Raw genomic sequence first — 27,159 nt, forward strand, 5'->3', positions numbered from 1 at the left:
AACTGATGTCAACGATGTCTGAATAGTGGAATTGACGTTCATTAATGAAACTGACTGTAAATGATGAAACAATCCAAATTATGTCTATCGTGCCTGTATAATGGAGGTTTTCTTCCCAGGCATCCGGTGAAAAAGGCAGTGCTCAGCTGTACTTTCCTGGTAAACAAATGCTAATAAGTAAATGAATAATCAAAACAGGATATCAGACTCAGAATAAAACGGACAGGAAATATCTGTCTTAAGATGAATAACAAAACAGTAATAAATAATTTTCTACAAACCTGTAGAAATTAGTGGTACAACAGTCATACCACCTTCCTCCCATGGGTAAGCTGATGGCCATCACTAACTCCCGTATCCCTTGTCACAGCCCTCCCAACAGCAGGGCCCATTAATCATACTCAGATCATCTGAGCCCAAACCAGGGCTTTATCCTTCTATGCCAGAGGGATGTAACTTCACCCACACTATTTTTGGGCTTCCTGTTGATATGTAGGTATTCATAATGTCGAGTATACCTCAGAGAAATGGCCATCTTGGACTTGGTATGTGTAACCTTATTTTTTAGTCATTCAGTCTCAGCATTATGGGACTCACTTTAACGGATCCTGACATTTCAGATGGCTATAATGTTCTTGTCTTCATAGCCCCCCACCATGCTCTAAATGTTATCCATGTTAGCTTAACTATATAATTATTACATTGAACTATACGTATCTTTCAAAATAACACAGCATGATTCACATTCTTTGTAAAGACTATAAGAAATGTTGTTCAGGGGATTGTCTCTGCGCACATTGTTGACTCACAGACTAACCCATCATATTTAGCAAAGTTATCAGAGATCACGTTTGAAGCCCTGTACTCATTCTACAAAGTTGCTGTATTTGAATTTTGCATGTGAAATATAAATAGAAATTCTTTCATTTGTGTGTATTTAAATGTAAGCTACTTATTAAATTAAAAAAAAAATAGGAAGCTACAAAAAGGCCATAGAAGAAGTGAAACATAGGGCATCCAGTCTGTTTGTGAAAACAGAGGAATCATCTCAAAATATATAACTTAGGGATCATAGCAGGCTGTAAACTGGACCCTTGCATGTCATCTCCCACTGGACAACTGCAAGTCATCCCCCACTGGACCTCTGTATGTCATATCATGCTGGACCCCTGCATGTCATCTCCCACTGGATCACTGCAAGTCATCCCCCACTGGACCTCTGTATGTCATATCATGCTGGACTCCTGCATGTCATCTCCCACTGGATCACTGCAAGTCATCCCCCACTGGACCTCTGTATGTCATATCATGCTGGACCCCTGCACGTCATCTCCCACTGGATCACTGCAAGTCATCCCCCAGTGGACCTCTGTATGTCATATCATGCTGGACCCGTGCATGTCATCTCCCACTGGATCACTGCAAGTCATACCCCAGTGGACCTCTATATGTCATATCATGCTGGGCCCCTGTATGTTTGGCCCTCTATAACCAGCATTCTTTTAGCATCTTTATCTTTTCCTCTGCTAACACATAAATTATATTATAGATTGTACTTTTTTCTAGGTCTTATCTCCATTAAATTCCAAAAGCTCTAAGACAGCTTTTATCAAAAGTGAAATGTTGGCATTTGTTTTTAACTGCAAGGTCACTTTCCTTGGGAAAAATCCATTACTGTCTGTTATTATTGATAACCAAAATGATTATTATGCAAGCCCCTTGCAGGTTTTCCCTCAGTGTCCACACACATGCATCGCACGTCCTCTCTTCCTTCCTGCTTTCTCTCTCAGGGGGCCACTCAGAACTGCAACCTGGTGCTTAACAAAACAAGTGCACAAGTGTTCTCTTCTACTTAATGCAGCGTCTATGGCAACAAAGCTAGAACAAATAGTTATATGGAATGAATGATAGAGTCTGGCTCCAGATAACATCTTATATGATTTACTCAGCAAGTGCAGTGACTAGCATTTCACTCCAGTGTCCATCAATATAAAAAATGAATAAGCATGTTTTAAAATGGGATATTGTAAAAAGTCAAAATAACATGAGATCAGTTACCCCAGTACTGCAAAAAATGCTGCTAGAGCTGCATAACCTGCCATCTTTAAAACAAAGAAACAAAATACACTTAGTATATGGATAAATGGTATATTAGAAAAACAAACAATCCTAGTATTGAATCAGTAGTCGTGTCACTGAAGCACATTTTCTATATTTTTTGCATATTCTGCAATTTTTGGAGAAGTACTAAAACGTATTCAAAAATCAAGACAATTTCCTAGATGAGGTGAATAAAAATAAGTTTACATCCCTTGTCTGGGGTGGAAGACAAGGTGAAACATGCAAAATGCAACTTGTTTTGCACATTGTCTCATTGTAGGGTGCTTTGGACAAACTTCCTGAAAAGAGCAATGCAGTAATTCATCAGCTCCATGGTCCAGTGTTCAGTCTTCACTTCCAGTACCTGTCTACTTGTATCTGCATGGGTTTTCTCTAAGTACTCTGGCTTCCTTCCAAAACATACTGGCTAAAATGTCCGTATGGTTTGCATTTACCCTTACCCTTGTAGCCCAAGTTATGGTTAAAAAGTGGCCATTAACCATTTAACAAATGATAAATAAACACATTATGTTCTCCGCATTTACTTAGCATATACACCCTTAATATGTAACCAGAAGCTAAAACATAGGTAATTCTATTGCCTAACTTCTGGGTACATAACCCTAACAGTGTATCCATGTCTTTGACTGTGGACTCAAAGACTGGCCCACTTTGCTTTCTAGTTCTCCTTCCATTGTTACACAGCACCAGAATTAAATTCCTAGTATCTTCTATTGCTCTGCATTTTGCATGTTTCACCTTGTCTTCCACCCCAGATAAGGGATGTAAACTTAGTTTTATTCACCTCATCTAGGAAATTGTCTTGATTTTTTAATAAGTTTTAGTGTTTTGATAGGTAAAATACCTCTAGAAATCAGACTTAGCTCAGTGTGTTTCTCCCAATCAGCAAATATTTGCATTAACAAACACTAAACACTATAAATCAATAAAAACAAACACAACCACGATGGATAATTATATTACATTTTACATAGATAGCTGCAAGTTTATATGGGAAAACAGACCTTAGAAATATAGAAACTAAACTGCAGACTTTCTAATAGCATACTGCTGATTTTGAGTAAGTTTTTAAGTGGCAACTTTAAGCAACAGTTCATTTTTTATTCACAGTAAAACTTTACTGGTTTGAAGGTTGATCCAGACATAATGCTAACATGGACAGCTATGGATACTGAGGAATGACAAACTCTTAAAATGGCATGTTTTAATTTAAAATGTTGTTAAATTGGATAATGCAAGACTGACGTTTAAAAAAAAAACACTTAAAAATACTAACCATAAAATTAAGAAAACCACACTGTAAACATTTTCTATACATTACTGCTGAACCATAGAAAAATAGCAATCGTGTGCTAATTAAAACCTCACGAGATAAACCAGACCTACAAATTATGGTATCAAAGATAAACTGGTCATGCTGTGTAGTAGGACATCATGTTTTTTCACAACATGTTCAGTGGGAAACTTGAATACGACATTTAAAAATAGCAACATCATACACAAAAGGGTTACTCATGGAATACAAATAAGGCAGTGTTCATCTCTTAAAATAATGTTGTCACAGTGCTACATTTAACAAAATTGTTCTTATCTCTATTCAGTAGGCCACATGGATGGATCTGGGGCCTGCTATGTGTAACAGTCTACTCTTTAGACTTTTATTTCTTTTTCAAAAGGAAGTAGACAGTGCTGACATGGTGTGTGAGGCCTTGTGTATTGTACAGACAACAACACACCCGTCCCTCTCAGTATACAGAGGGCTTCAGCCACGTCACTATAGTAAATCTGCTGTTTTGAAACTTCTTTGTACATAATTAAGACCTACTGGACATGAGTTTGGAGCTTTCTTTGGTTTTTATATATGTATATTAAAGGACCAGATCCGGTCCATTTTCATATGTTTATACTAAAGGGCTAGATCTATCTCCAGAATGAAATGTTAGCAACTCACTGACTTAAAGAAATAAACAATTCTGAAAAGCGGTGGATTTTTTTTTCCTAATGCCACACTTAAGCATGATCACATGGTATGTGTGACTGCTGACAATCTTTTCTTGAGACCATAGCAAGATGGCTTGCAACCCCCTCCTTTGGCACTTAAACTAATAACATGATGTAATCATGAAACCAGCGGAATGCCTGATTAGTAGTTTGCTATAACCACAGATGTTAAATCTAAATCTGTTAGGGGTAATATTCTTGTAAGATGTGACATGTTGTGGTGCCTGCAGTTTCATCACAGATACTGAAGAAATGTCATGTCAGCACTCCACATCTTTGGAGTGGATTCCTACTATAGCCTAGGGTTTAGGAAACCTACAAGAATGGAAGACTCTTACCTCTTGTAAATCATTCACTTTCTCCTGTAGCTGGACTCGAGCCGTGTATTCTTCTTCCCATCTACAAGACAAAAAATGTAGAATTCATGCATTTTTAACTTTTCCAAAAAACAGCAGCCCTCCTAAATTTCATGGCTGCCTGTCACAGTGTCTAAGATTTCAAAAACATACTTTATGAAAATTTTTATCGCTGGCAATTATCTTTGAAAGCTTGTGCTTCTTTCTGGGTAACAAAACAGCCTGTATTTTTATGCTACAATTTTATCTAGCAAATACAGAAAGTACAGTTGGGTTAGAAACTTACCATAATTGTAGAGGCTTACATTCCCTGCTGCGTAATATCTCTTAGGACATCTGCTGCAAAAGGCCCAACAGCTGGCTTTCCTTCCAGAACTTAGAATCGTTCTCTATCCAGGATGGGTGGCCACCCTCCCCACATGGACATCAGAATGACATTGGTATAAAAGGAATTCCCATGCTTGCCCTCCATCGTCTGTACTTTCTTGCTTTAGCAATTAAATTTTGTATGGTCTGAAAGCAGACCACTGACTGTGTGATGGAAGCAATGTCCCACACTGCAGTTCATCTTCAATAGAAGATCCCTGTCTAAGCAAACCTGAGGACATAACAGAGCATAACAGAGAAGGAGAACAGGCTGAAGGGTGGCTAGGATAACTATCCCAACCAGAGGATGCCCACAGCAAGGAGAGAAAAGGGACAGAGGCAGGGAGCTGGATTGCAAAGATGAACATATTCCAACTTCTACAACTAAGTTAAGTTCCTAATTCAACTGTCCATCATACAGCTCACAGTTGCATTATTCATTTTTAGAAAGATGCCCAAAGCTTGCAGGCCAGTGAGTTGACTGGCCTTTTGGAGGATTAAGTTGTAGGATTCCATTCAGAATGACCATAGAAAATTTTGCCTAGCCATGGATGTTAAGTCCAGACTATAGTGCCAGAGGAAGTGTGAACAGATGACCAGGTTACTACTTCCAGGATAAAATGGACATTCACCCCATTAAGGAAGGTATCGGTGGGCTGCAGTGGCTCTAGTGGAATAAGCCGTAATATGGCTTATTCCACAAGTTTACATGAAAAGAGCAGCAGAAGCAAATACAGCATGCTAGCACGTAGAGATGGTCTACAGGTTTGTCCGTAGGCTTCCCTTCTTTGCATACCAAATTAATAACTTATCACATTTTTTGCCCTGTCTGAATAAAATCTCAATTACCTATGCACACCCAGGAAGGATAACCCCCCATTCTACAGGAAGGAGAACGGCCTGATTTAGAGATAATTCTGTCACCACCTTAGACATAAAGGTAGGTTAGTTCAAAAGGTGACCCTATCATTGTAGAAGATGAGAAATGATTCTTTGCACAAGAGGAACTGTGATTTTTGAATCTTTCAAACAAAAAACACAAACTTGACAGTTTTCCAGGTTGGATATTTGGGGTTAGGGAGTCTGAGGCAGCTGGCTCAAAAGGAGGTAAAATTAGTTTTTCCAGAATATACTTAAGGTTCTATGAAAAGTAAGTTCTTTCTTGTGGGGCCTCAATTGCAGGACCCCCCCCCCCCGGGAACTGATATACTGGAAATAAGGGAAAGACTAGCATATCCCAAGACAGACATGCTGAAAAAGCTGAAATATGTATCTTCACTGAGGCATAAGACAGCTCTGTTTTGCAAAGATCTGACAGGTAGGGTAGGATCAAGGATACTGAACCTGTGGTTGGGTCCTGAGCCCTCCTTTTGCAACAAACTGAAAATCTTTTTCCATTTAGGTAGGTGATATTTTATACAAGTTTTTAGCCTCCACTAGACTGTCCTCTGAAACCGCATGTCTAAAGGGAGTAACTTCTACCTTATATATATACTGTCTGCCTTAGGTTCTTGGGTTGGGGTATATGACTGACACCCCTGTATTTTATGTGTGAAAGAGAAAAAGCAAGCAAGACAGAGGAAAAGCTATGCATTTCTCTTGGCTTCTTTGCCCAAGAATTCTGATTAGAAGGCACTGTTCATCAACACACATTATCTGAACAATAAGTATAAAACTGTAATGGCTCGCATTATTGACTAATGGTAACACTCAGTTATTTACAAGAAAATAAAGGAGGCAAATTAGGAATGTTCTGTAAAATCAGGGACAGTTGCAGAGTTGTAATGCTTTGCACTGTGTTTGTTTCTTTTTTTTCAGTCATTTGATCACAATGACAAGTGAGTTGTATTCGGTCAAGAAAAGTGGCTATAATTGCTAGGCACACTTGTGTGTGTGTGTGTGTGTGTGTGTGTGTGTGTGTGTGTGTGTGTGTGTGTGTGTGTGTGTGTGTGTGTGTGTGTGTGTGTGTGTGTGTGTGTGTGTGTGTGTGTGTGTGTGTGTGTGTGTGTGCATGTGCATATACACGCGCACATTAAATTATTATATAATTTATATTTTGGAAGTAAAAATACTTCCTCCAAAAACAATTACATATGTTACAGCAACTTTGAAACATTTGGTGGAGAAACTGTTTTATGTCAAAAAGATAAAAAAAAGTATATAGTAATAAAAAAACAAACATGAAACAATTTAACAGATAGTCCATTGTCCAAGGACAATAATGCCCTCCAGGGTGAGCATTATTTGAGAAATAAAGTCCTTCAAAGGGTGTGGAATCCTAACACCACTTACAACACCTCTGGGCGAGTATTATTTCCTCAAAAATGCCCACTCTGTGATGCATTATTGTTTGCTTAATGCACAGCTACCTCAGAACTATTTATTTACCTTGTAAAGTAAGTGCATTGCAGAAAAACTTTCCCTTTTACCATTCTTTTTGCTCTCCATCTGCTACATCTTCATTTGACCCCCCTCATTCCTCCAGACTCCTGTCACCAGAAAAGACCAGGAAAGAGATATGAGAACTGGAGCTCATCACCTAAGGGGAGGTTAGGATTTTTATAATCTCCTGGTAGCTCACCACTAGTAGGCGCAGTGCAGTTGCTGGTTATACCAAGTGACTTTTCACTTTTAGCACACTTGTGACAATCTGCTGGTGTTGCATGTACTCCTTGGCCAGACTCATATCGCTGAGTCCCTGTGAGCTGCAGCTCCATACTGGCCATCTCCCGCGAGGTGCTCCTGTAGCAGGATTTACCGGATTCCCTCCCTCATGGGAAGGGTATGCCAATATTTTCAGGTGCTCAGTGCAACCCACTCCTGGCCAATTCTTCCAACTGGGGACCATTAATTGACTCAGGATAATGAATAGCACAGCCAGGACTCCATGATTTTGTGCTGCAGAGCCAATGTGAAAAGATTTCTGCGCTATCACTATGCCACAGAGTAACCACACAAAGAACTTTATGCCACTATCATTCAGGACAGTATCTGCACATAGAGAATCATGATCGGGTCTCCAGTTATAACCAACCTGTTATGTCCTTGATGCATGAATGGCAAGAAATTTACCCAAAAGCAAAGTTCAAGAGGTGAAGTTTGGCAGCCACGTTGAGAACACATAATTAGACTTATGATCAGAGACTCGATCATATTCTTTTTGGTGCATGGAGCTTTATCTGCTCCATGTACTACCAGTTGCAGAAAAAAAGTGTAGGAACACTAAGTGTTTTACTGGATTTTAAAGTTTTTGAAAGACAATAAAACACTTTACTCTGCCAAACAGGCAGCATGCAGAAATAAAGTGTCACTGTAAAGAGTAAAGAGTTTTACAGACACTCCATTCTGTTATGCTTTTCATTTAAAATGGTGACCATGGGAATTACTCAACACATTTTAAATCTCTGTTACCTTCTACCACTGTTCTTTGCCAGTTGGCACTATATACTGTTAGTTCCTAGCAAGAGACCTGATCATAACAGCACCTTGGTGTTTTTAACAAGCTTTTGTTAAGCAGCCCTAAGCACTGTTAAGATTGTGTTCCACACTGGGGATGTACTTAACAAATGTATCTTTATCCTTATTTTGGAGTGCAATAACAGTGTTCCATGCACTACAAAGGGTTTTATATCACCACTATCAGTGAGTCACAGTGTTCCATGCACTACAGAGGGTTTTATATCACCACTATCAGTGACAGGAATTGCAGAGATGGTTTGTGCCATCACTGCCCTAAACAGTAATTGCACAAAAGACTTTGTAGTACCACTTCCATCCATGATAGCAACTAATCAAATGTTTTGTACCACCGTTTCATAAATGCACACAGGGTTTTATACCACCACCATCTGCTCATAGGGTTTTATTTATTTATTATTTATTTATTTACATTTCTTGACCGGGAGAGTCCAACTGGACACAGGTCCGTTTTCAGTGGAGGCCCAAGGAGAAAAGCTCCACATTAAGTATTACTTGCATTATACAGTTAAATAACATAGCATTTAAATATAGACATTAGTCCAGCTGAGGACGTAAGACAAGAATAAAACATAGATGTAAAACAGCTGTAGAACATAGTACAATTTTAAAATATGGTTACAAATGTAGTTGAGATTCATCAGTGAACAATTGATACAATCTGTTTTTGAGCTACATAACAGCCACTAGCAGTTGTTGCTACAAGAAGTTAGTATTGTGTGGTAGGTAGCTGGGAACATGAGTAGCCAAGCTTGCTAAGAGTAGGTTGTTGACAGGGGGCCGAGAAAGGTAGTGGGTGGGTGGAGTGAATGGTATTAAAGTGGGGGTTGCAAGGGCATATCTGGCAAGTTTTTAAGTGTGATTTTAGTAAGGATTTGAAGTGGGTGCAAGAAGTTACAGAGGTAATTGAGGATGGGAAGGAGTTCCAGAGTTTGGCTATAACATCACTGTCCAGAACAGCAACTATTCCAAGGGTTGCATTACCACTGTCTGAAATTAATGCACAGAAGATTTTATACCATTGGTATCTGGTTGCACAAAGGGATAAAGCCCTGAACACAACTCAGATAACCCAAGTTCAGTTTCTGGAGTGGCCATCTTTTGGAGCTGGTATGGCAGAGGGGATTGGCATGCCTGTCCTGGACAAGAAGGGTAAACAGGAATCATAGAATGCCACAATCCCTTCAAAGAGGGACAGTGATGCAAAGGGGTAGACCTGGGGTGTGCATGTAGTGTACCAAGCTGCGTATGTGGTAGCCTTTCTTATGCAGGCCACTGAAGTTTACACTCACAAGGAGAAGGTAGAGCAGCCCCTGACACCACTCAACTTCTAAGCACAAGAAATCTGGATGAAGATAAAATAATGGGGGAACAGAGGTCTATAATCAAGGACAAATTTTAAACTTTGCTCTTATAAAGTTAGAAAGTTGCTAAAATAATAGGTGTTACTTTAACATACATTTTCTGAAAGATATGAAGTCTGAAACTCAAATATCTGCCATTATTTAGTGACTTCAATCCTCAGCAATTTACCAGAAAAACACATATTTTATGAGGAGCAGGCAAAACATATTAGACAAAAATCTGGACATTCTGTGAAAATCTGGAGAGCTGAGAGGTACGCAGTCCCTATGGTGATGTGGGTTGGACAATGTGAGCTGATTTGGGGGGGGGGTAAGAGAACTTCATAATTTGGATGCCTAAATGAAGGACCATCTGAACAACTTTCACATCATGGTTCAAGAAGTCCCCTGCTATGAGGGAATGCATGGGCTCAAGTCTAGAAGGGAGAGGCTTGGCAGTTAGTACACATGGGGGCAAAAAGCACCCGAGAAAAAAAATACACACATGCAACTCACCCACTACATGCCACAGTTACATTTTTTACAGAAGCGCTGGGGTAAACATCTGATCTCAGCAGGTCTGGCAAATAATAACTGCCATAAGGATACTTACACCTTGTACCTACCTCTAGACTGGAAACAATTTCCTTGCAATCTAATTGGAATTCTGTCCAAGATGTAAGTGTTCTTGGAGCATTTTCCCACCCATTTGACTTTACCAGTTTTTTTTTCACATAGGTCAAGAATTCTGAACTAACCCAATCTGTCTGCTATAATATTTACCCTTGTACTGTAATCATCTGTATCTGGAGTTCCAAATGCAAAAAGTATGTAACCTCCATGTGTCTTTACCTTATTCCACAAACAGCCTGGGAAAGATATTATTCTGCATAGAAAAACATCACACCAGAGATTATTCGGCACTGGCAGACAGCCTGATAATATTCCTGAAAGGACATTCATCCTTATCATCTCTATCACATACACACAATAGGCATAGCCTTTTATAACTCATGATAGAGGCTCCTAATTGACAAGTAATACGTTTGGATGTGAAGTATGTTGATGATCCGCAAACAATACAGTTTGATTCTGTTCTATGCAAAAGACAGCATTCTTTTTAGGATGCAGCGCGAGATCTCTGACTTTGTTTACAGTGAACTCCAAGGTACTGGAGAATGTTTTTATGGTCTGATAAGGATGGATTGGATTTTGAAAATTGAAGAGAGTACCATATTTGAAGTGTTAATTTATAGTGCGTGTCTTTGAAATGGATCCCAAGTACACTTTTGTAACTCAGACTAGCAGTGCCAAGACATTTGTACATATAACCAGGACAATAATCAAAAGATGATATTCCATTTACTGCCCTGAGACAAACTCACAGGTGGGTATATGTCCCCATTTCCTGAAATAGAACTTGGCACAGATATTCTAAACACATTTCATGTGATGCTCCTTAGATTCTGCACAGGTGTGGGGGAGAGGTGAAGAGGAAGGGCCTGCTCATCTCTATTCAGGGGAAGGGGTACGTGTCTCAGTACACTCACCATTATAGAATTCCTGGTGAAGTCTGGGGATCACTTGGAGGTGACTACAGTAGGGGTACAGCCATCTGATTAGGTCCACAGGAATGTGTAAAGGTGTAGATGTACATTTGCATTTTTGGCACCCTACTGCACATCAAACCTTAGGATGCTGTACACATGCACAGGGGATTTTTAGGGATTAAGGAGAAAACCACAGAATCTATCACAAGGAAGATGGCTTCTACTCATAACCTGATTGACTTTCACCCACACAGGAAAAAATGACCCATATACCTCTCATTCTATGGGGTAAATGGGTCTATGGAGTCACTTGGGTGGACACTGTCTAATTGTCAGCAAAGGACCGAAAAAAGTATATACAGAGGCAGGGGTATGAGGTGAAGCTACAAAGGTGATGCAACTCCGCCCCAAAAAAAAGGATTTAAAAAGTTACAACTTTCACAATTTTGGTGGGTTCTACTCTTATTAATGGACACATGATTTTTCAGCAGTGCTGCGGTGGTGGTGCTGCAGTAGCGTTGTCACCTCACAGTTAGACGTTGCCCGTTCGATTCTCAGTTAGAGCATCTTCTGTGTGGTGACATGCGTGAATGGGCGTTCCTTCGTTGAAGGTTGTGCGTTAGGCCCGGCAAGCCAGCACGTCAAAATCTACTGCCAATCATTAGCGGACCGGAGTTCCGCTGTGGCAACCCCTAACCAGGAAAAGCCGAAACAAACAAACAAACAAACTCAAGCTGTTATTCTACCCCCCCCAGCTAAAATAATATACTTCACTCCCTCAGTACCACCCTAACTATACCTTTCCTATATAGCTAGTATCAACTGAGCCAAATATGTAACATTACCCATTGTACCTTTGTCTTTTCCTGACTATGCCTAACTCAGCTATGACATGCTCTGCCTATGTCATTAACCTAAGTACTACTGCACAGTTTCTGCTCATGTTTAAACTTCTGTGTGTTGTGTTGATTGTACTATGTAAGGTGTATGTTGTCAAGCGTCACTTACATATTGTATATTTTATTGTTGAACTTAATGTTGGAGCTTTTCTCCCTGAGCCTCCAACAAAAAGGGGTACTGCCCATTTAGACCGTCATGGTAAATAAATGCAAATACATAAATAAATAAAATATATTCAGTGTAATGGAGCAGCTTGAAGTCTTTTTTTTCCTGCAAGGACTTGTCCCCTACTGTCCTCAAACTCGTAGAAAACAAATCCAAGGTCAAAAACACTGGAGAAGGGAAAACTTCCCAAAAGAGTGCATCATAGCCTTGGGAAAATCACTTGTTCCCATTCAACATTATCAAGCAAATTATTTTAAAACTATTGTGATATGGAAAAGCATTCTGTTATCTTTTTGATGAGTTGTATTTTTATGACTTGAAAATTAGACCAGGACTGTTCATGATATTTTTCACTTTTAAGTAATTCTAATATATATATACATACACACACATCCACACACACTTATATATAAATATATGTATATATATATATATATATATATATATATATATATATATATATATATATATATATATATAGATATCCCTTTGCTGTCTGTTGTATGTATTGTTCTATTGCATAGCCAATAATGTACTTGAGCGTTTGCAGTTAAACTGTTAAGCTAACAATATTACTGTGCATCTCTGCTTTCAAGCCTGTGGAACTTTAACCTAGTATGCTGACTGTTTAATTCTTACTCATCTTCCTGACTGTTGCTGAAACATGTCCCTTGTGATTGGTCCATTACCACAGTTACCAAACAATAAATAATGAAATAATGTAACTTGTCCTTGGACTTGCACCATTAATTAAAAAACTGTATCAGAACCAAATGAAGCAATAGCTTCCACTTCAGGTTCAAATCTAAGACAATACCCTATCGTTTTATTAAAGCAAGTAGCCTGTAAGTAAGGGTTTTACCAAATGAATAACAGGGCTGTTTCAGTAAAATAAGGGGCCTATAACTAACATGCCGAATATCACCAGTGTTGTTTTCTATATCAAGAGATCCATTATTAGGTGTTTATCTCTGAATACCTACCTCTCAACTGTCCCTGGTTTTGTAGGATGCCCCTAATTTTGCCTCATGTTCATGCCATGTCCCCCATAAAAAGTTTTCATTTTCTGATAAATCGCTAAAGATTACAGTCAGTCAATAATGCCAGTCATTACAGTTTCATACTGTTACTGTTCAAAACATGTATGTTGATGCAATACTATTCTATTAATTTTCTAAGTGAATTAACAGTGATATTAAAAAAAATGTTCCTGACTTTTTTGGCCATTGTCCACCCACTCATTACCTCTGGCCTTTGTCCAGCATTCTTGAGCAAAGAAGATGAGCAGTATGAGTGAACCTGTGCTTGTTACACATGTCAGTACTCTGTGCTTCTCCAGTTCAATTCTCAGCTTGGTCTTGGTTGGGGTGCCTTTTGTGTGAATTTGCATGTCCTCATCCCTGTGTTTCTGTGGGTTTTCTCCTGGTGCTCCCCTGTCCTCCCACATTCCAAAGGCATGCAGAAGGTGACAGGGGACTCTAAACTGTCTGTAGGTGTGAGTGCATGTATGTATGATGAAGAAGAAAAACCTGGCAACCTAATTCAGTTTCCCCCTTTGCCTTGTAAAGTACATGCGTAGCAGTAGCTGTCCACAGGGTCACTCTAGCAGTCGATTGTAATTTGTAAGAGGCAGACTGAGACTGACTCTTTATCTAGGTGAGTAGCATTTATTGACACAAGAGTAAATGAGGGAATAATCAGTACTTTTGCCTTATTTTTTATTATATTCCCCTGACACTTGTTATCTGCTCAAGCCGTTAGAATAAAGGCTGTAATAACTGTGGTTGTGTTGTAGTTCTTATTAACACACAAGATCTTTGTTAATACTAACCTATCTGTCATTCACTACTCATAGCTATAATATTTCATGTAAACCTCACAAACTGACACTTTGGAATTCGGTGTTTAAGGGAACAACTGTTAATTAACAAATACTATTACTGCTACTAAGTTTGGGGTACAGGTTGATTTCCAATTACAACTGTTTTATACACTTAATTAGTTGCTCCTTAGTATAAGGTGGATTGTAACACAGAAGCTAAAACAATTGAAAAATAAGACTGAAACCAAAATTCTAAAAGCTACAAAAGACTGAAACTCAGAATATTTAAATAATTAGTACCAAGTGTATACATGCAAGTAAACATAGAACATGAAATTAACACCAATCCAACACAAACCCCAATCCCTCCGCACCACATGCTCCAGAGACCTCAACCTCATTACTACAATAAACAGAACATGCTGGAGGGACAGGTTCATAACCCAGACACTGCCCATGGTCTGGAATAGACTTCCCATACATGTCAAACAGAGTACCTCACTGGGCCTCTTCTAGAGAAATCTTGATGAGTGGATGGGAAATAGAAAATTCACCCCGGGGATCACTCCGGTGGCTCTACTCAACAGAGGCACTGGGAACTAAGGTCAGGTGGCACGAATCCAGGGCACTTCTATGGGTTAGGCTTGTAAAGGCCCCAGGGCCATTAGCCTAGTACTCAGCTATGAATCTTTGAACCAGAGAAGAAGAAAAAGTATGTTTTTATTCCACTGTAACCATTTTTTTCTTGTCCTGTGGTTGTCTAACCTTATACTTAGAATACATACTTAGAGGTCACAGCCCTCACATGGTGGGCACAGAAAGGTTGTACTCTGCAACATTGTTCATTTTCATTTTGTATATTAAGTTCAAGTTTTGTATTTTATTTCATGTACATAATCATCATTATTTCAGAATTCTGAGTTTCACTCTTTTGAGTTTCATTGTTTTGCAAGTTTTACGATTTTGGTTTTCAACTTAAGATATTCAGCCATTTGCACCTCACTCTGATAACAGGAAGCCTTGTCTCGCTATATGAGATGTACTGTTCTTCATAGATTTTATACTTAAATATCACATCTGTGTATGTTGAATTTGTGTATAGCATAACAGCTGCCACATTCATCACAAAAACTGTTACGTAATCTGTGCCACATTCACCACAAAAACTGTTACGTAATCTGTGCCACATTCACCACAAAAAGTGTTACGTAATCTGTGACACACTCACCACAAAAAGTGTTACGTAATCTATGCCACATTCACCACAAAAACTGTTACGTAATCTGCTCACCGATTTATTGCAATACTAACCTTCCCTTCTGCATGATCCTGGAATGAGACCCCTTTCCTGGAAGAATTGCTGAGAACATTGACACGTTTACATAAGGTAATCTTACACTGCTACTTTTACCAAATGAATGACAAGGCTGTTTCAGTAAAGTAAGGGGTCTATAACTAGAGTTTAGCATGCTGAATATCACCAGTGTTGTTTTCTGTATCAAGCAGTCTATAATTTTCTATATCAAGCAAGCTTTGACGCTTACTTGTTTTACTGCCTTTATTTTCACTTCTTTTACTTCCATTGGGTCTGTCTGTACTCTGTATTGAACTACTCACCTTACATTTAAAAGACCACTGACAGGAGACTTTCAGTCCTAACCATCTTCTACTGCATTTCTCATGTCTTAGCTAAAGATGTGAAGCAGGAACTGAAGAAATGGGTTTAATTACAACTTTGGAATATATACATTTTCCTGTACTATCTACTACATTGATAGAAACTTACAAAGGTAGTAAAATTTGTCAATATGTGACTGGATATCTAAGAATGTGTCACTGCTTCACTAGTCTCAAAGCTGGTAGACTTCTCATACAACTAGTGTCAGCAAGCCATCTGTCTGGTGTGGGAATAGAGCATATATCCTTCTGTATCAAAGGCAAGTGCTGTACCTGATGCTCCAATAATGCTGCTTCACATACATCTTTGTGCCCTATAAATTCCTTGAACTAGAAATTGCTTCACTTCACCGGGTACAGGAAGCCTTTGTGGAGAGCATTGATGCTATGGCCAATAACTATGAAACGTACACCAAGCCTGTCTGCCTCTGTATCACTAATTGTTCACTAGCGTTCTTTAGCCTATGCCTCAAAAATAGTTTCCATTTTGGATCCCAAGCTAGGGAATACCTTTTCAGTTTCAGTCTGAGAATTGCCAGTCCTAGTTTCATTTAGGGCAAAGATCATTTCTTGATTCAGCAGGAAGCACTGTGCAAATACAGAGCTGCATTGCTATTATTTTTCCACAAAAATCAGTGAGATACCATACATTTCTGACCCTCATAATTAAAGAAATAATTCTTCTCTTGCTGAATTGTTTGCTCCTTGTTTCTTTTTAAGCCTATGCTACCATTTTTTCATGCTCATATTAGAAATTCTTTGTTAGATTTTGTAAATAATGCCTTGTAAAGGATGACTTTTAAGTGTCATTGGCTCAAGGTTGTCGTGGAAAAGGGTCTTCGGACCAGCCCACTTACCCATTTAAATAAATAAAAATAAACATACAAGTCAGAAATCAGGCTACACCATAGTTTCTAGTAGTAATTTGACAGTGTTGTGTTGCTAAAGTTGGACGTTTTTTCCTTAGTATAAGAAAAGCAGAAGCCTAACAGATCTTTAGTACATGGTGTTTCACATGACACTTTTTCCTTACTATTGTAACCATGTTGTGACAGAAAAAAAAAGACTTGTCAAACAAATAAATAAACAAACAAATATCCAAATGGGCTACTAGACACAAGCTGTTGCTTCCTAAATGCCATCACATTCCTATGACTGGTGTCTCTCTACCCCTCTCTCTCTCTTGCCCCCTCTGTTCCTTAGTGTGTAACAATGTAGTGCACAAAAGGACACAGATGACTGCCATTAGATTTGCAGCTGCTGTTTCCAAGGTAACAAATAGTGGGCTGCACAACTGTGCCACAATTATTTATGTCACAGAAGCATTCAGCCCTGTTAACCACTTCCTTCTTCTTGGGACTTTTACCTGACTTGCATGACTTTACAACACTACCACTACTTTGTGCAGTTTTACACATATGGCTTCTATAACTTGTTAATTATCAGTTTTGTTTACGCTTCTTTGTTAAAGAATTAGCAGTAGCTTGGGAGGATGTAGGATTTTCCACAGCACTTATTGAAAAGAAAGAAGAAATTTTTTTGGTGCCCTAGCTAAATTTTCCCTACTCGGTATGAATAGTGCATCAGGTTTCCCCTAAAAATAAGCCACGTCTAACGGAACAAAGCCAGTTGACAACATTTTTTTAATTGTTTTTGTTGAACATGAAAGTCTGAAGCATGTTGTCCCTTTTCATTCAAGGTTTAGGGAGAAAAGCTCCACCTGATAACAGCTCTGAACAATAAGGCACAAGGTCACAATGACAGTAAACAATACATGACAGAAAAAGTTATGTTAGACTAATAAAACAATTGTAAATAGATAAGTGTGATACTTTTCAGTTAACCTAGTAGAATATACTTGTACACAGCCAAGTGTGAAGTGATTATTATTATTATTATTATAAAGCTGCCTTCCATAAATCAGAATTTTCAGGAAACTAGGACATCTCAATGTCATTGCCCACTCTTTAACTTAGTTCTATTATTAACTTTCTTACTATCCACAGTCTCCGATCTGCTCCCCCTCAATCTCTCCACCACAAACGTAGAAGAACTCCGCCATAAGTTCTATCCCACTAGTACCTCTGTATGTCCACTGAACTATCTGGCAGAAACTAGCCAAAATTTAAATAGGCAACTTTATACCTCAAAGCTAAACTATAGTCCCCAAAATAATTCTATCGTAAACCCTTGGACTTTTGTCTTTTCTGCAGCCCCCTGGACTGACTCCCATAGTTACTATGATTACATCAACATGTTACGGGTCTTCAGTGTTCTCTTTCATTCTACTCCAGTATATTGCTGGAATTGTTTTTTTATCTGTGCTACTCGACATGTAGCCTCCAGTGTCTCTTATCTTACTGGTTCCATGTGAATACACCAGTGTTTACCAGCTCCATTTATATTACTAAACTCTGAAATCTTGTGCTAGTTAACCTAAAGGAATCTGTATCACCTTCTTTCTTTCTTTTCTTTTATTCATTCATTTATACTTGTTAGTGGGGATAGAACACTGATCCATGAGAGCCTAACTTTGTTTCAGCCCAGGGATGAAAAGAAAAGTGCAGAAAAAAGTCAGCACAAAAAATACAGACAACATGAGTAAGTTCATTGAGCTAGTATATACTAAGTATTAGCAGAAATTAAAATAACAGCTGAAACAGATCGTTGAGAATATTGGATCCGGTATTTCAGGGGAATCTGTTAGCACTGTTAAGGATTCATGAGTATTAATTAAGGTATGGAGCACTAAAGTAGGGGTTGCAGGTGGTTAAATAAAAGGAGAATGGATACATGTTCAAGGAGGATAAGAGAAGGAAAGTTAAGTTAAGAAGTGGCATTTGTTTTACATTCATAGATTTTGATGCTTACAAACTAAATTTTTATACTCGTTGCAGCAAATCCTGTGATGGAGTAAAGTCTCTGTGACATGACGCATAGTGTTAAAGGGTCTCCATGGTTTCCTTTCATAAAAACATGGGAGGCAGAGCCTGCCCATGAACTCAGCTGTGGATGTGACTGAAATCTGAATGACATCTCCTCTGGAGTGTTCTACATCATATGCTCCATCATGATGTTCCTCTGCTGTATATGTCACTCCCTGTATACTATTTATAGGTTCATACGTTGGTTATTAGGCTATTGGCCCTAGGGCCTATACAAGCCTAGCCATAACAATTCCCTGGATATTTCTTCCCACAATATTTACTTCCCTGGACCCCTGTCTAGCAGGGTGACTGATGTGATCCCCGGGGTGAATTTCCTATATCCCATCTAATCGTCAGGGTTCCTTTTGAAGAGGGCCAAAGAGGCACTCTCCTTGACATGTATGGGCAGTCTATTCCAGAGTCTGAGGAGTCTCTGGGTCAGGAGCCTATTCCTCCAGCATGTTTTGTTCACTGTGATGACAAGGTTTAGATCCTTAGAGTGTGTGGCTCTGAGGGATTGGGATTTCTTTAAGTGTAGCATGTTCAACAGTTCTGGGTTTGACATGGCCTTGTATGTTAAGCAGAGATCGCCTCTGAGTAGACGATATGTGACAGAGTAAAGCTGGAGTTTCTTTAGATGGCGAGCACAGGGCATCTGCTTTAAGCCTGTGATTCTTTTAGTGAGATATTTCTGCGGCCTTTCCAGTTGTTGCAGATGTCTTGAGAGGTACATACCAAATGGGGTGTTGTGTTCTATAATGGGTCTAATGAGGGATGAGTACAGTGGGACAATGACCTCTTTTTCTGGATGAAAAGCCCTTAGTAATGAGGTGTGCCACATAGAAGGTTTTCCTGACTGTTGTGGCAATGTGGTTATCGAAAGTGAGGCCACTGTCCACCTGTGTCCCTAAGTCTCTTATCACACTTTCAGTGTTTAGTGTACTGCCACCTATGTGGTAATTCAGAGGTACATGTCTTTTTTCCCAAAGGGGATAACTGTACATTTCCTGGCATTGAGTTTGAGCCCATGGTTCTGGCACCAAGCATCTGTTTCTGTAAAGCCCTTTTGTAGAATATCCACATCAGTCCAACCCTCCATATTACCAGCTGTCCATGTTCTGTATGTCTGCATCCCCCTATTGTTGACCGCACAGTCCCCACCTTATGTGTTCATACCTCCCCTACAGACACTCTGCCTACATTTTATATACCTGTGCCAGATACCTTACCCACTTCCTCGTTATTTCCCTACAAGCTCATTTTTACCTTCCACATCAATCAAAAAATAATGCCCTCCTCACTCCTAGCTACCATTCCTTAAGATTACCCTTGTGTGCATCTCTATTTGCCCTTGCCCCTTTTCTAACTTTCCTATCTCACTATTTTCTCTCCATTTATACGATGAACTAATGATGCTATGTTGGCCCTTTGTGGCCTGCTTACAGTGCCTGTATTTCAGCTATGAGGCACTTCATTGCACATGAGAATGCACACGGCATCTTGTCTCACACTAGTCATGTGACTACCCAATCCCATACTGCAATCACTTCACTGCAGGTCACTCAAGTGAATTTTGCTAGTAATGCAGCAGCTGTAACTTACTGTGCCACAACTTTCTAATGTACTGATGTTATCCTTGCCTTGTACAGAGCTAAGTAGAATCACATCATGTTGCACAACAATATCTTTGATATTTAGCACTGTGCTGTAACATTGCAAATCTTTCTGAATATCTTTGCAGTTTACAAAGATAACTAGAAAACCAAAAAAAAAATAGAAAGATCTATCAAATAAGTTATTATATGGGTAGAGTGTGTGTGTGTGTGTGTGTGTGTGTGTGTGTGTGTGTGTGTGTGTGTGTGTGTGGTGTGATTGTATATATATATATATATATATATATATATATATATATATATATATATATATAGATAGATAGATAGATATATACTTACAGACAGAGAGGTTCATAGGTAAGTACAATGCTAGTTGCCCCTGTGGGCCATTTTAAACCTAGCCAATTTCCCTTTTGGTGCTTACATTAACCAATCCCGTTTAGTGTTAGACTGGCCTTTACTAATCCCATAGTCGATAACTGCATGTTATACCTAGTGAGAATAACTGGGACCATACCATAGATAATATGAGGGGACCCATACATGGGATAAAGCATTTAGAAACTGCTTATGTCCATTAGTAGTACAGGGGGCAGTCCTGCGATAAATTTTCTATTACCCATCCATACATCCAAGTTTTGCTTGAATATGGACAGACATGAGCTTTGTTTTACATGGATGTGGAGTCTGTTCCAGACCAGTGGTATTTTCTGTGAAATATACCTGTCCCTCTAAACTATTCTGATGATGTTGCAGAAGAGGTTTAAATCCCTGGACTAAGTACTTCTGATGCCATTTGACTTGCTAATGTGCAGTAGGGCCATCAGTAAAAGGTCGGAGAATGGCTTGTATGCCAGACACAGGTCACCTTTAACAGTCTGTAGGATACTGAGTATAGTGACTGGGCTTTCAGTTGGTCTATGTACGATACATTGTATAGGTCTTCTATTCTTTTAGCAAGGTGTCTTTGCTAGCATTCCAGTTGTTGCATGTGTCTGGACAGAAACATCCCAAGGAGGGCATTACACTTTATGATTGGTATAATGAGGGCTGAGTGAAGGGGACAATGATATCTCTAGATCTAGATGCAATCCCTTTGTTTATAAGCTGTGCAATATAGAAGGACTTTCTTATGACACTGGACATATATTTGAACGTTTGTTCACTGTCCACATAAGTTTCCAAATCCCAAACAACTAGGTCAACTCCTAGGGGGCATACTGTCAATGTGGCAGTTCCCTGGGGTAGATGTCTTCCCTAAAGATATGATGATACACTTTTTGGCATTAAGTTTCAGTCCATGATTCTGCCACCAGTTATTTGTTTGGGACAAACCTTCCTGCAGGATGGCCAAGTCATGGGGAGTCAATGACTGCTCCCAGCTTGCAGTGACCTGCAAATTTAGTCAAACAAAATCCTTTAGTATTGGCTCTTACTTCAGAGAAGTAGACAACAAACAGGAGAAGTCCCAGCACCGAACCCTGGGGGACTCCTCTGGTGATTTGTCTAATTGTGGAGGCAGTTTCCCTTACATTGATCTCCTGCTCCCTATCTGTGAGTCAGTTGGCAATCTAGTGGGTAATGCAGGGGATTTATTCCTAGTTTATTTAGATTACCTTCTATGCCCAAATGGAGAATTGTGTCACCCAGGTTGACGTATGGGGCATGTACCATTGTACTTTCATCCATTGTTTTGGTGACCTTTTCAATAAAGTCCACCAGGATAAGTAAGTATAACCTGCCTTGAAAAATCCACACTTAGACAAGTCCAGTGTTTGGAGGCTCCCTATGCCCGTACTGATTAGTTCCATGATAAGTCATTCCATGACTTTGCATATGAGACTGGTCAGACTTCTGGGTCTGTAACTGCCAGGACCTGTGGAATATCCTACCTTATGTAGGGGGAATGACTGTAGCTGTTTTCCATTTGTTTGCTACAAAACATGTATGGTGATATTCAGTATGTTAAACTCTAGTTATAGGTCCCTTACGTTACTGTAACAGCCCTGCCCTGTCATTCACTTGGTAAAACCCTTAGTTAGTAAACAATGTGAGATTACCCAATGTAAATGTGTGTTGGTAGGGGTGTGGCTACACCCCATGTAAATGTGTGTTGGTAGGGGTGTGGCTACACCCCATGTAAATGTGTGTTGGTAGGGGTGTGGCTACACTCCATGTAAATGTGTGTTGGTAGGGGTGTGGCTACACCCAATGTAAATGTGTGTTGGTAGGGGTGTGGCTACACCCCATGTAAATGTGTGTTGGTAGGGGTGTGGCTACACTCCATGTAAATGTGTGTTGGTAGGGGTGTGGCTACACCCCACGTAAATGTGTGTTGGTAGAGGTGTGGCTACACTCCATGTAAATGTGTGTTGGTAGGGGTGTGGCTACACTCCATGTAAATGTGTGTTGGTAGGGGTGTGGCTACACCCCATGTAAATGTGTGTTGGTAGGGGTGTGGCTACACTCCATGTAAATGTGTGTTGGTAGGGGTGTGGCTACACTCCATGCAAATGTGTGTTGGTAGGGGTGTGGCTACACCTCATGTAAATGTGTGTTGGTAGGGGTGTGGATACACTCCATGTAAATGTGTGTTGGTAGGTGTGTGGCTACACTCCATTTAAATGTGTGTTGGTAGCGGTGTGGCTGCATCATGCTTCTTGCTACTTAAAGTGCATCCAGGGATATTGTCAGAGACCACTGATTCAGTATTTTGAGCTTTTAATAGCACATCTAAGACTTAGACTTATCTGATAGGTGGAGGCAAGTCAGTTTCAGATATATCTTGTGGGAAAATGGTGAGGAGAAGGATAAAGCTTGAGTAAAGCTTGAGATGGATTTATTAGCCCGTAGGTTTACTTGTATCTTCAGCCTCAGTGTAGGTAACTGTTCACAATCAGCTCAGCACATACTGCATTGTACTTCTGAGATACAAACATAATTTAAAAAAGGCCTTGTGATTGTCTTTGGCTCAGGTGGCTAGTTTAGCCTCAAACTTGGCTTTAGTGAATTTTATTAAACTTCTGAATTGTTTTGTTTATTTCATTGACAGACAGTCCATTGTCCTGGGAATGCCAATTATGTGTTAGAAAACCACAATTTCATGAGAAGCAGACCAAACATCTGAGGCAGATTTTTGCAGAATGTCCAGATTTTTGCCTCAGATGTTTGATCTGTTTCTCATGAAGTTGTGGTTTTCTAACACATAATTGGCAAATCGTTGAGGAATGAAGTCAGAAAATAATGGCAAACATTTACATTACTGACTTCATACCCTTCAGACATTCATGCTTATGTAAAACATGAAATTCTATTAACTTTCCAAGTTTGTAAGAACAATATTTTAAAAAGTCCCTATTTTTGGGCCTCTGTCCGCCATTATTTATGGCTTTGTCCAGATTTCTTGCTCTAAGAGGCTGAGAGGTATGGCTTTGATGCCTATCTCAGACCACACATTGCTACATAAATCGCATGCATTATAAATCTTTGTCCTTCACAGAGCACACAAAGGATGCAATTATAAATTAAATCATGCAGTTATTGAAATAAACTTGTCACAGCAATATACACACTTAATAACTCTTTGAAATGATTTCAGACATATACCAATTCTCAAACTTAAATGGCACAACTTAAATAATTCAATAAAGTTCGGTAACGTACAGCTTTCTTCACTCTCATTTACTCCAATTGTCCAGGCCTTCCTTTCCTGAATCTCTGGACTTCCTTCAGGCTAGCTGCCTTCAAACTCCCTGCCTCTCTGCTCATGGGCAGGCACTAGCCCATGTTAGCCTGCACCTTGAATAACTCTCTTGGCCTGGTCTTTGTCTTAGACTCAAACTCCCACCTGTGCAACTCCTGTGGACCCCTCTGCATTCCTTTTACAGTGAGAGGCAAACATCCCTGTCGCTTTCCATCTTGCATTCTCTTTTTATAGGAGACTTACCCCTCCCCTCTTACTAGGGGTACACTGGCTTAAACAATAAACCATCTCATTACATGACAGATGGTTTTAGACCATATCACAGTACAACTACTGCTCTCTTATCATTCACAGACCACATTAATAAAAATCGTAATAACAACTTACTGTCCTCAGCCCTCTTTTTAGACCTCTCTAAGGCCTTTGATATGGTTAACCATAAACTCTTACTAAACATCCTTGAATCCCTGGCATTAGACACCCAAGCAATCCAGTGGTTCAATTCCTACTTAGAAAATAGACAGCAAGCTATTCTTTGGGACAATCACATATCCTCTCTGCTTCCCATCAAAATTGGTGTCCCACAAGGTTCCATTCGTGGACCACTCCTCTTTTCTATCTTTAGAAATGATCTAAATAAGTCCCTACCACAAACCATCTGCATTCAATATGCAGACGACTCAACATTGATATGTTCAGAATCTTCCCCAGCTGAGCTTCAAGCTACTACCCAAAAAGTTTTTACAGCTGCTGAAAACTGGTTCTATCAACATTGTTTCCTACTTAATCCCAAAAAAACTAAATTATTACTATTTACACCTACACAGAAATCCTCTGCTCTTGACTTTAATATAACGTCTAATAATGGAACAATAATATCCTCTGAGCCTATTACGAAACTACTAGGTGTCACATTAGATCATAATCTGAACTTCGATTCTCATATCAACTTAACCATCAAGTCAGTCAATAGAAAACTCAGTTCTCTCTATAGGCTGAAACCCTTCCTCTCTGCTTCAGCAAGAGCTACCATTGCCCAGACGCACCTGCTATGTACCCTTCTCTATGCCTCACCTATTTTTTACAAACCTATCTAAATCTAATCGCAATAAACTAGCAACTTCATACAACAACATTGCCAGATTTGCCACAGGAGCCCCTTTTTGTACCCACCATTGCATTAATCTTAAACAACTTGGTTGGCTGGAGCTACATAATCAACTACTACTACAACAACTTAGCATCACCCACAAAATCTTCTTTCAACCTTCTAATACTACCATACTCTGTACTCTTATTAGCCCTTATAAAAACCTCTCTTCATTGCGCTCAGCTACTAAGCTCCTAGCAGCCTACCATAAATCCCACAACAAAGCGGGGGACTGTTTGTTCTCCAACTCAATTTGACCTACTTGGAACAAGCTTCCAAGCAAACTTACAACTCTTACCTCTACACCCACTTTCAAAAAGCATCTAAAAATCTTCCTTAAATCCCAATGCCTCTGTCCTTGAATTAACCCGGACTGAAACTTTTATTGCCTCCAGTTACTCACCTGTTCTTTTGACCGCAACTTCTTTGCTACGTTATTTTAGTACTAGCTTACTAATTTAACTTCACCAACTCCATTAAACTAAAAAAAAATAGTAATATTCTTATATTCACTGATAGTTCTCTTTGTAATTCTTTCAACATGTTATATCTTGTGATATCAGGACTCCAAAGGCTTTATATCTCTAGTTGTATTCCTTTGTTTATAACTTGTTCACCTCATGTATTTTTCTTTTGTCTGTCCTACTAGAATTGCTTTTGAATTGCTTATTACTGGGTGTAAGTTTCTTCTCTTTTTTTCTATGTTGTGGAGCTTTTCTCCCTGGGCCTCTACTGAAAATGGACATGTATCCAGCTAGACTAGCCCGGTCAACAAATGTAAAATAAAAATAAATAAAATCTTCCAGTCTATATGCCATTGTATTGAAGACATGCCTTCCCATTCCATATATATAAACTCATACTATGACCAGTAAACTGCTAGAGGTTCCCTGCTTTACTTATCTCAGTATGAACTGAGACAAAAAACAACACTTGGGAAGATTTACTGCTGAAATCAAAACATGCAAGTTACAAATAAATATATAAAATGTTATAGAAAAACTCTGATAATCTACTAAATAAAAACTGGATAACGGTTATGGAACTGATGATAAAAAGTACGTATACAAATTCAACAGCAGAGCATACTGGAGTAAAGATAAAATAAGAAAAAAGGAAGTAAGACTGACAAACCACTTAGAACAGTTTCTGTAAAGGTCTGGAGTCTGTGAGATGTTAATAAAGAAACCACAGTACAGCATGTGTTAGGGGAAGAATCATGAGTTTCATTTACATAACAGACTTAACAGACAGCATGACTGCACAAATAAACTAAAAAAAATGAAACAAGCATATTTGTCAGTGTCAAATGTGGACTTGTACTTAAGGTAGACAACAGTAACATGAGACAGAGAACTAGGGGTGAAATATGACAATGCAGAGACCAAAGGTAAAGCAATGATGTATCATCGGGGAAAGCAAAAACAATGGCACAAACAAGCTGGAAAACATGACCAGTGGACTGAAAAGTTTTAGTTTACTTATGTAACCGTGGTTATATTTTAGTGATAACAGTGTAACATTCTAAAATCAGTATATGTGTATTTAGTAAGAGTAGATCATGAGCGGACAGGTGATCCGCTGTGGCGACCCCTAACTGGGAAAAGCCAAAAGAAGAAGAATAGCTTGGAATTAGGATAAGGAAAAGGAAAAAGAACCACGAACAAGGCTTTATAGGCGTCAGAAATGTAGTAGGCCAAATGGATAAAAAAGGCAACAAGAAAATGCAAACTGAGAGACGTGCATCTGTATGTATCTGCCTGTCTTTTTCTGTGCGTCTGTTGATATGACAGTTCTTCAATCACTTCATTAACTCAGCAAAATCATTTAACTTGCATGAATGACTGTTGCTCAAAAGACACACACATGTAAGAATGCCCAACAGGTGAGTATTATAGAGACATAATCAAATGCCCAGGGGTGTTGTGAGGTCCAACACCTCAGTCCATTATTTCCTTACAGCTCCCACCCTGGAGGATATTATTGTG

General features: G+C 39.2%; 1 protein-coding gene across 4 annotated transcripts in view; it reads right to left on the reverse strand.

Moving 5' to 3' along the window:
- IFFO1 (intermediate filament family orphan 1) overlaps positions 1–27,159 on the reverse strand; it is a 390,911-nt gene that overhangs the window by 194,425 nt on the left and 169,327 nt on the right. For all 4 annotated transcript variants that reach the window (XM_044079576.1, XM_044079573.1, XM_044079577.1 and 1 more), the window contains exon 2: positions 4,461–4,521. In XM_044079576.1, the coding sequence (XP_043935511.1) occupies positions 4,461–4,521 (61 nt within the window). The remainder of the gene's footprint in view (positions 1–4,460; positions 4,522–27,159) is intronic.

This window comes from Protopterus annectens, chromosome 8.part0 (assembly GCF_019279795.1).
Source record: "Protopterus annectens isolate FY-2018-M chromosome 8.part0, PAN1.0, whole genome shotgun sequence".
Taxonomy (NCBI): Eukaryota; Metazoa; Chordata; order Ceratodontiformes; family Protopteridae; genus Protopterus; species Protopterus annectens.